The 11,398-nt window shown below is 49.8% G+C and overlaps 1 protein-coding gene across 1 annotated transcript in view; it reads right to left on the bottom strand.

Moving 5' to 3' along the window:
* Positions 1–11,398, bottom strand: part of LOC134013546 (disks large homolog 1-like) — a 49,448-nt gene that overhangs the window by 28,993 nt on the left and 9,057 nt on the right. Inside the window, exons 3-4 of the mRNA XM_062453051.1 lie at positions 7,124–7,272; positions 4,839–4,907 (exon numbers count right to left, since the gene is read on the bottom strand). Of these exons, the coding sequence (XP_062309035.1) occupies positions 4,839–4,907; positions 7,124–7,272 (218 nt within the window). The remainder of the gene's footprint in view (positions 1–4,838; positions 4,908–7,123; positions 7,273–11,398) is intronic.

The raw sequence follows: 11,398 nt of genomic DNA, 5'->3' as shown, positions 1-11,398 counted from the left end.
CGACGCCAAGGGAAGCAGATGGGCTCAGCAACTGGTGCTCTCAAAAGCATGAAATTGTCCCTCATAACATCCCAGAGGCGACACAGCCTCTGCTTCGTGTCATAGACATTTTCCTCATTTACGGAGATGTTGTACAGCTTCCATTGTTCCTCTCCACCAGTGCAGTAAAACCGCATTCGTTACTCTCTCTCACAGAAGACCACATTTTTCTTACTTTGCCCAGCTAAAGGAGCAGCAAACATTGGCTTCCATGACCCGGCGGCTAAGATATTCAGCAATTTCAGTCAGTTACAAAATAACCCATAAATATGAATTCAGTCACTATGAATGATTTAACACAAGCCTAGGTAGGTTGACAGAGATGGATAAAACAACCTTTCATGTGTTTACCGACAATACAGAGCCTATATCAATGCAGTTTGAGAAATTCCAAGATTACCTCTACTCAAACTGAAGCCACACTTAACAGAGCGTTCACTGACATAAGTAGTAGAATTAAAAAATGTCTGTCAGACAACCGCCATGGTCCTTTTAGTCCATTGCTAATTGTCTGAGGGAGTCCAAAGGTTTCTGTTGAATCCAGAGACAGAGTTCTCTCAAGTCTCTGACGGGCTGCTGATCACCATACATTTACATTTAGTCATTTAGCAGACGCTCTTATCCAGAGCGACTTACAGTACAGTAAGTACAGGGACATTCCCCCCCCGAGGCAAGTAGGGTGAAGTGCCTTGCCCAAGGACACAACGTCATTTGGTTGGCATAGCCGGGAATCGAACTAGCAACCTTCTGATTACTAGCCCGCTTCCCTCACCACTCAGCCATCTGACTCCCATACGATCACAGAGCCTCATTATCTCTCCGACGGAGCCGAGGGGAAGCTGCCGGAAGTTTCTGACAAGTTCAAGTGTGACATGGGAAACTCAACCGAGGAACCACAGTGTTGGAATACTCTGTCCTAGATACTGCCAAGGGGAACAACTGCTGCCGACAGGCGGGTCACACTGACAGGACTTAGACAGGAATGAAAACAGAACACAAACCCACACACGCGCTGACAAGAACTGAAATATGGAGTCGATAATAGATAACGATGATAGCGCGGTTTGAAAAAGCAGCGCGTTCAAAACACACACACCCACACCGGCACACACACAGGCACGCATACATCCGGCGATAGCGCCGTGAAATTTGCCGAAGAACCAGCGCTGGAGGAGAATACACAAGGCACATGTCTTCCCTGCATCCTTCTCTCTCTCTCTCTCTCTCTCTCTCTTTCTCTGTCTCTCTCTCTGTCACTCTCTCTCGTGTCTCCGTTCGGCTCGCATCACCCGCCCGGCAGGCGCTTACCTTGGTGGTGACGATGCAAAGACAATCCATTCTGGAACACCAGAAAATCTCAACCTGCGCTCGGATTCATCACCACCACGAAAATGTGTGAGATGGAAGGAGGGGGTTTAGCGGTGGTGGTGATGAGAGACGGGTGGTGTGGTGAGTGTGTGTGTGTGTGGGGGGGGGGGGGGGATAAAAAAAGAAAAGAAAGAGTGGGTGGGGGAGAGGAGGAGGAGAGCCGCCACGGAGCAGAGAAGGCAGAAGAGACGGCCGCTAGTGGATGCAGGCCCCCTGTGAGAAACTAGAGACCTCCTCCACAGCGCTGAAGGCAATCATGATTCCCCCGACGCAATCGTACGAGTCCAGCGCGCGTCACGTTCCCCCCCCCCACACACACACACACACACACACACACACACGCCGAAGCATGGATTGCCACAGTGGCACGGCACTAGCCTGGCCACCTCCACACCGCGGCGCATTCCTCTCCTCCTCTCTACCGTAGGGCGAGCGACGGCAGGGGCGAAAGAAGGAAGGAGGGAGGCGTAATGCGAGGAGAGATGATGTGGTGGTGTCTGTGGGCCGCGACAGGGGGCTGCAGGCTGAGCGGAAAGAATGAGGTTTCTCCTCGACGGCTCCCTCCGCCCCCGACTCCATCGGGCTCCCTCTCTCTCTCTCTCTCTCTCTCTCTCTCTCTCTCTCTCTCTCTCTCTCTCTCTCTGGCTCGCTCAAAGACTCTCTCTCGCTCACTCACTTTCTCTCTCTCCCTCTTTTTATTTTTGACTCTGTTCCTGTCCTTGTTCTCACACTGTCTGTCTGTCTCTCTGTCAGTCAGTCAGTCAGTCTGTCTGTCTCTCTCTGTCTCTCTCTCTCTCAAAAGACTCTCTCTCGCTCACCTCACTTTCTCTCTCTCCCTCTTTTTATTTTTAACTGTTCCTGTCCTTGTTCTCACACTGTCTCTCTCTCTCTCTCTCTCTCTCTCCTCTCTCTCTCTCTCTCTCTCTCTCTCTCTCTCTCTCTCTCTCTCTCTCTCTCTCTCTCTCTCTCTTCTCTCTCTCTCTCTCTCTGTCTGTGTATGTCACCCAATCTCACTCTGTCTTTATAATATGTCTCTCTCTCTCTTTCAACTAGCCATCTCTTTCTCGGACTCTTTCATCTCTCTGTCTGCCTCTTCGACGCTCTCCTTATTATTATCACAGAGCTGGCTGCTCGACCGAGCGTGGACTCTGCTCAACAAAATAGCATTGCTGGCTTCAGCTAGCCATCTTTGATTACCGTGTCGATTACAGTGTGTGTGTGTGCGTGGGTAGGTGTGTACGTGTATCTGAGGAGAGACACTTCGGAGTGGTTAGACGGAGAGGGTGTATGAATCAGCCCTATGTACTGAAAACGGCGTCGAATGTGCCAGCTGAGGCCATTTTAGAAAACCAAGCCAGGGGGCGCCTGGGATGCCCAGTAACAATACACTTCACCTTCACCGAGTTCCAGGAAAGTACTTACCAAAGCCCCCTTACAGGCCGAGGGCTGTGCGTGTTCTGGAACAAACCCTTTGAACAGGTGGATACCGGATACCTCGAGCAAGTCAGCACTGCATTGTCACCTCAGAAACATGTCACCCCCGCCTAAAAATGACGGCCACAATCGAACTTGGATTGTAACCGAGTAACTGGAATAAATAGAGACTGCAGTAGAACACGTAGACACACACGACATGTTTGCGAGGAGACGCGTACGCGATGATACGTCTGACAGCGCCAGCACGGCAAGCAACAGCAGAAGCACGCGGCCAGTGCTGAGGAAGAGCGCCTAGCCAGACCTTCAAAACACACAAGGCAACAATTAGAGACAACCGTCTCACCAAGCAGGAGGATCCAGCTACCATCTACCGCTGAGACAATTTGCATATTTTCCGTCCATGAACGAGGTCACAAACCAGAATCGTTGTCGCAGGTCGGACAGAGAGGAAGAGACTCTCCCGACGAGGACCTTCTCTGAGGAGAAGGTCCTCGTCGGGGTGCCAGTGTGCCCGGGTTGCACAGTCATCTCGTTTGGCTTCATAGGTACAGATGCACAGACGACACACTGAGCAGACTCACAAAACGAATGGAAATGCCACAAGTCAGGCATCTTTATGGAAGTCAACTCCAATGGTGTCGAACTGTCAGAGAAGTGTTCATCAGTGTCCCCTGAGGAATATTAATAGTAGGATACGTTTAAGGAAAAGTAATGTGGTCAATCCAGGGAAATTGAATGTTGTCAGAAGCATTCTAATTTGCATATCAAGATACCAAAACACACATTTCTACGCTATCGGATAATGATTTCGTTTGATCTAACTTTAAGGTTCAAATATAATTTCTTTGTAATCAGCACCTGCGATTTGGTAATAATAAAAAAAATACAAACGAGTAATCAATCAAGATCACATTTAAAATGGCATTATGTACAGCCACTCATCAAAACAAGTGTCTATCTTTCTCCATGTTGCGTACTCAGGATTAATAATTCCCCCCCCCCGGACACTTCCCATACCTGCTGTCTGCGAGACCGCGAATCGTCCCGTGAGGGCTCCTCGCAGAAAACCACCTTGGCGAGCGCTCTCATCGGCGGGCCCTGCTGTTCCTCCCCGGCCCGTAAAAGCCCGTCCTGGCGTGTCCGTGCGCACACGATCGGACGCATGCCGTGGGCCTAATCTACGCAGCAGACGAGGCTCAGGCGGCTCCTCTTGATGTCATTACGCGCGACGAGGGACACAACTTTACTTCGTCGCCCCCCGCATGTGGGACGTGTTGTCATTCCGAGGTTACGAAGACCAATTGTTTCGTCGGTCGGGGAGCAAAACACTTAGTTGCATTACTCTTGACCGCTGACCTACGAATGGCGGCAACTTCTGAGATTAAGGGGGCTAAAGCTTTGGTCTTCTTATCGCGCTTAACGCACGAGGTCAGAGGTCACCCCCCGCGCGTATGATGTGTGCCGTGCGTCGCGCGGGTCCGAAAGCCTGTCAAGGGGGCCACGCCGAGGGGCACTGAGGAGAAATTGAACTCCTCCCTCACGGGCCAACGAACGTCTGACACCGACGGCTACCTGTTACGGACTTCTGTGTGATGGGGAAATGAAAGAAAAAATCAAACGGTCCCAAGTGTCTCGCCCCCCCGTATGACACGGGTCTGACCACGGATATAATCGCTTTATTCCGGTCTCAAGCCCTCGGGCCATGGCTCCCGTCATACACAGGTATAATCTCCTTTGGCTTGCTCAGCTCTTTGTTAAACAGCCTACAGAGCGGAGTCAGAGTGCTCTTCTGACAGCAGGACTGGTACTCTACACTCAAGCAGACTTCACAATGTCTACACAACAAATTCAACTGAAGCAACGGGCGTCTTGGCCGGGGGGGGGGGGAAAGGGGTGAATGCGGCTAAGTGGCAGGCAGTGTACGGCGCATGGAGACTATGCACAACCTCAGTCATGACTCGCAGGTGGGGGGGGCGGGGCCTGGAAGTACTCACATCATTGGTCGGGACGCTCTCCTCGGACTTCTCCTTCCCACCGGGCTCGGAACTACCGGGCTCCCTCATCTGGACACACACACACACACACGTTAGTATATCATTCCATGTCAAATAAAAACGTAAAAAAACACACATTTTAAAATGATTCAACAGATAACGTCGACCTTAATGGTGATGCGTTTCATTTTTGGGGTCGCTAAGGCGTTGAGACACATTTAGCGGAGATTAGATCATGAAACTATTTGCATGAGTCCTTTTTATTGTCTTTACTGGTTTTGACTTCCTGATTTACAGGCCTATTATCTGCATAATACGTCAACACGAATGCTTTTAGTGAATGTCCAAGGCTTCCAAATAAATCTTTACAGTATATTTGGAGAATGCTCTCACACACACACACACACAGCCACCGAGTGCACGGCCAGCACACACACACACGCACGTATCTTGAGCAGCGTACACAATAATAACCAAACTGTCTGAAGAGTCCACCTTCGAATCATCGGGCCCAAGTTTACTCACCATATCTTCGCTCCTAATCCTGTTGCATGTCATTTGAATCACACTAATCTAAGCATATTTAATACGTCTCGCTCGTACAGCATTAGACTGAAGTGTGCTGACAAACAACGAACACTGACATAAAATCCTGAGGCAGATTGCATGCTGGGACACACGGTATAAGCACCCATGGCCACACCAAAAAAAATAACTCTTGCTAAGCCATCAATCTAGTCTGCACAGCTTAATACACTCTCCTTGTGTTTCATAACACAGGAGGGAGAAGGGGGGGGGGGGGGGGGGGGGCAGCGCTGACATCCGCTCACTGGCCAGTGGGACATTCAGACCCAAATAAGCAGATGGAGGGAAGACAGATTTTATGGAGCCTATTGTACTGTAAATCCAGAACTTTCTGCCCTCACTCCTCCACAGACAATACTGAAGTTACGTCACGGGGGTGGGGGTGGGGGGGGGATGAATGCGCATCTATCCGACGACCCCGCCGAGGAGAGATGGCAGCTTGAGCGCGTGACGGATGACCCCGGGTGTTAATGGTCCCAGTCTCCCTCGGGACTCCTGTAATCTCTGCACTTATCCATAGCGGTGCCGGGAGACCCAGGCCCCTCTCCACATCGAGGGCGGGTCACCTGCTCCCTCAGCATGGGGCCATCGGACCCCGACGTGCGGAACTGAAATCAAGATGAACGTTTGCTGGCGGTTTTTGAAACGACTCGGGGAGGGAAAAGAGAGCCGGTGAATATAGGGGAGAAACGAGGAATGTTTGACTGTGTAGGAATAGGATTACCAGAGGATTAGTGTGTTTGTTGGGCAGATGCCAAGAGCAACGTCAAATATACACCACAAACAGCCCATGCGGACACGCAATGCAAACTCGGTCACCTACAGGGCGACTAACAGGACATGGCATCTGCAAGAATAATCAAGCGGAATCCTTCAGAGTTCCGTTTTACATTGTGTTTTTTAGTAGCTATCTCTCGTTTGGTTTTTCACAAAGGTGTTCCACAGTCACATTAAGGGTCGTGCTCTATGAATCTGGAAATGGTTCGTTTTTTTGGTCTGGATGGGTAGAATAATCTATCCTGGTGCTCATCCTACCTGTGTACTGAAAGCAAAGAGCTAGCTTCCCCCTAGTGGATAAACAGGAAACGCAAGCCTGAACTTGACTAAACCCTTTGCACCCTGACACTGTGATCGATGGAGGCATTAAGTCAACCCTGGAACAACAACAATGTGTTCAGGGAATTCATAGAAGCTTCTGATTTATTAAATAAAACCGTTCCTCATTATCGCTTTTAAAAGGGGAGACTTTAGCGCCCTCGTCCACTTAGCACACTCTATTCATTTCCTTTGGTTCGACTGTCACGGGTGGAGCATGCGAGCATACATCACGGGGCCGTCGGAGCCTCTCTCTTTCAACAGGAAGTCTGTTTTTTAAAGGGCCAATTAGCTGGGGATGTTAGTCTGCAGCCCGGCTCTCTGGATGAAGCACGGGGAAGAGTTGATGAAGGGGTGGGTGGAAAGATCTGCCCCCGGGCTCCGAAATGCAGGGGACGTCTCTGGGAACCAATGACTGCATCTCGGCACGTACTTTACCCACTGAAGCAAATGACTCGCCGCCAAACCCCCGTCCCCCCCCCAAAAAAAACCCGGCAACGTGTCAGAAGAGAAAACGACAGGGACGCGAGTGGTGGGTCGGCCGTTCCCGCGGCCCGCCGCGTGCAGGGAGGGGGCCTAGCTGCGCGACGAGTCGAGACACCCACCTTCTCCGCGGGGCCGGCGTCGGGCCGGAGCGGGCGAGCCGAGGAGGCCGTCCGCTCCCAGCGCCGCGCCGTGTGGTTGACCTCCTCCAGCCGCTGCCTGCCGCTCTTCCTGGCGTCGAGCAACGTGACTTCGTAGAACTCCTGGATATCTGGACAGACACAGAGGCACAGCACCATGACGGGTCGGCAGGGCCTCCTCGGGGGGGGGGCACTGTGGAGCTATAAGAACAAAACGGTGTTTCGTTTTCCCCAGACCACGTGAACACATCTGTTTGTTTCTCATTCGATGCCCCGTCGAATCGTCCACACCGAGGACACTTACTGGAACACGGGTGTTTAACAAGCAGAAGGAGATCATGGATGCATAGAGGGATGACAAGTACAGAATCTCCATCGCACCTGTCAAACGTGAGGGTAAGAGAGAGCCGGCAGGTCAAATTGCATTCTTTTCCCTTGACCAGACCGCACCGGGAACCTGGTGATACCAAGGTGACATCAGCCCATCAGCTGACCACAGTGACATGCGAGCGAACAGACTTTAAAGTCGACGTGCCACATTTCCGATGGACACAAGGGGGGGGGGGAGGATCTTGGACGCACACCAGGGTTGCAGGCGTAATTTGGCCGCGGACCAAAATAAAATGGGGTCAATTAGTGAAATTGAGTTCCTGGCGTCAACATTTGAAATGCTTTAGAGTGGATCATGCAGTGACAGCTTGGCCGTGCTGTTGTTTTTCAAAAACTCCCATGTCCCACTGGTGCCTCCACAACCAGTGTCTCTAACGGGACAAACACGTCCGACAAACATGGGGGTGGGGGGGGGGGGCCACAACACATGGTCCTGTGCTGTTTTACCGCAGACTTCTACAACTTGTTAAGTCCACTGGCTTGTTGCTCAGGGTAACAGATTTGCTTACACAACAGTGGATTTCTACGCTAACCCTTCAGACCCTGTCCACCTATTCCATCAGATCCAATATGACCAAAATCTTGATTAAGAAGGGAGTTTGGATCCATCTAAGCACCACTGGTTTGAACGTCCACATGCTTGTGTTTAGGTCAAACCACAGACAAGACAGCTTGGTCTGTTGCATGTGAAACCTACTCCCTAACTCCCAACGTACAGTATAACACTGACCGCATGTGTGGTCAACACAAGCAAGGAGACATTAAGAGCGGACATACTTCACATGCGAAACGTAATCAAATCGACACCTAGAGAAGTTATAGTCCGGGAGAAGTTAGTCCGAAGCGGGGAAGGGTTCTCTTCTAGCGCGGAGAAGACGAGGCCACAGCCATGGGTGGCTTTACATAAAGCGGCGTCGCATGAATGGAGGACTAGTCGCTGGCCTCACTTGAGTGGCAGATACTGTCCTTGAAATAGAACAGCTTTGGCCCTGCTGCAGGGAGACAGGAGGCTGGCATGCAGCCTGCCCATAGCCTCCTCATTGGCCCACTGGTCTAGTCAGATGCCTGAGAGATTGTCGTTCTGTTTCTTTCAATGTCCGCTCCATAATCATGAGAGAACACGTTGGTAACACAAAGAATGACTAAATGTACTTAAAATTACCAAATGCAACATGGTCTAAAGCATTGTTAGTTATCGGGATTGTTTCCGAATACAAAAGATCATAAAAGTACAATACCAGCAGCATAGAATAAGTATATTTTAGGAGTTTTACTTTTTAAACTTGTCTTCGGTTGAAATGAAGTGCGTGGGTTATCTGAGAACACAGATACAAGCATCAAGCTGTAGACGGTACTGTTCATTATACGGTGAAATCTGCCTTATTCTGCAGATTCTGTCATTCTCAATAGACAACTAAGCTCTACTGCAGGAACAAAAAGAAATACAATTATGTCACAGTCATATTTTATGCCACCTAAAGCTAACTGCGTAGATCAAAGTAACCCTCTACTGCAACACAACTAAACCAACAGAAATGCACAGCAAACAAATATAGCCTATTCGTCGAACAGTGAGAAAGCAGATCTAGGTATCTACGATAGCCTAGCCTTTACGACTCAACTCTACTCCCCCAAAAACATACTATCTGCACACACTTACTGAATTGTCCAACTCCTCAAGAGGCCCTTGGTGGCCATGTAATGCATGTTATCAATTCTCAGACATGTCGAGAGAGTGGCCACTCCACGTTAAACAAAAGGAGGCGAGCCTTGGACAAGTAATCTGCCACAGCCGTCCAGCATCTTGTTCCCTGGAGGGAGTCCATTTACATTTAAATAGAGGGTTAATAACAACAAGTTATTAGCATTCACCACAAGGCGTTGGGGGAGAAACGGGTTTCGTTGTCAAACAATAGAGGATCCCGCACACAGACGTCTTCTGAACGTGTTGAAAAAGTGATGGTGCACATCTGATAGGGGTGCATTTCAGGCGGAAGACCAGTGGCAAGGGATTTTTGCTGTGTTTTGCTGCTGAAGCTAAAATAAAAACCAGCTGATGTCCTTGAATAGTCTAACACGTGTGCAAATCTCATTAAAAAAAAACATTTGGGATGGGAAAAAAAAAAACACACAACTTTCCAGAACTCTGTGTCACAGCCACAATGTATGTCCCTCACTGCCCTGTTTGCATCAGTATTAAAAAAAACCTAAACAATGTACGCCATTGTCACAGAAAGTTGCACAAATGTGTCATTTGGAGGCAAAAGGCAAACAACAACCCCCCCCAAAAAAGAAAACGATTTCAAACACCGAAAGAAAGACCTGCATTATTAGACCCATATCATCAAGATTCAGTCAAGGTCTTGTCTACCTCATCTGCAATTACCTTCGTGAACAGGGTAATTACACCCTCTAGTTAATCGCGCTGACGCTAGAGTAATTACGCACACCGACCGCTGCACCATTTTCACACAGTTCCGAGCTAAAACAGAAGAATCGAGCTTGGGGACGGCCCCAGTGGCAACTTACACTGTAGTGAAACTCCACTGGTCTCCACGGTCAGGCTGCAGTCTAGAGCGACGCTAGCTTGTGTTGCGAAAGCACCGTCCCACTGAGTCTGCAAGCAGCAGATGCCCCCTGTAACCAAACCAGACTAATCTTCTGACAGGCCTCCTGTTCCCTCCAACACAGACAATGACCTCACACCCCGGCGCAGCTGATTTCTAATGCGACCCTGCAGGTCCGGCTAATGTGCTTAACGCTCTCACGCTGCCAGCCGTCCCCCCGCTACCCCGACCACAGACAATGTGCCACCTTTTAACACCCGCTGAGTTGGTTGGCTTGCCGGAGGGGCGCTGTGTAAGGCATGCCCTTACCCGTTCAATCTTCTTTTTCTACCTCTCCCTCTGCCTCCCTCCCTCTCTCTCTCTCTCTCTCTCTCTCTCTCTCTCTCTCTGTCTCTCTCTCCCTCCCTCTCCCTCTCTCTCTCTGTCTCTCTCTCCCTCCCTCTCTCTCTCTCTCTCTCTGTCTCTCTCTCCCTCCCTCTCCCTCTCTCTCTCTCTCTCTCTCTCTCTCTCTCTCCCTCACTCTCTCTCTCTCTCTCTCTCCCTTTCCCTCTCCCTCCCTCCCTTCCCTCCCTCTCTCTCTCTCTCTCTCTCTCTCTCTCTCTCACTCTCTCCCTCTCTCCCTCTCTCCCTCCCTCCATCTCTCCCTCTCTCCCTCCCTCTCTCCCTCTCTCTCTCTCTCTCTCTCTCTCTCTCCCTCCCTCTCTCTTAATTAAGAACCCGAATCAAATGAAGGCTTGCCTTTGGGGGAGGGTTCTTGTGAAATTCGTTTTGCATCTTGAATTAAATTAATTCACTGAACTCATTGAGTGGAGTTGAAATTGAATGTATCCTATGTTAATGTGGTTTGTGTGTTTTCAACAAAATGCTCATGTCAAAGTGGCCTTTTTAGTAGTTGTTTTGTTATTATAAAAAACGAACACAGGTCCTTTTCGGTGTTAGGTATGAAGCTTATAGTTGGAGAATGTGTGTGTGTGTGTGTGTGTGTGTGTGTGTGTGTGTGTGTGTGTGTGTGTGTGTGTGTGTGTGTGTGCTAGATCATCTGATAGTGGAACAGGTGCATCAGGAGCAGTGCCAGGGACAGAGGTTGAGCAAAGCAGGGACTCCTCCGTTTGTTAGGGCTCCACGAGCTGACAATGTTGCTCTTAGAAAACTCCGACCCGTCCATCTTTGCGAAACAATTTAGAATCGGAATGTCGCAGAAACCTAACAAAGTTACTAGGGCTGTTTCAATTCATTACAACATCCAGCAACCGTTTGTGAGCCCCTGGCTTATCTCATTTAAGGCTAAACAACAGTAAAG

The sequence above is a fragment of the Osmerus eperlanus genome, chromosome 27 (assembly GCF_963692335.1).
Source record: "Osmerus eperlanus chromosome 27, fOsmEpe2.1, whole genome shotgun sequence".
NCBI lineage: Eukaryota > Metazoa > Chordata > Actinopteri > Osmeriformes > Osmeridae > Osmerus > Osmerus eperlanus.
This window is presented reverse-complemented; position numbering and strand designations above follow the sequence as displayed.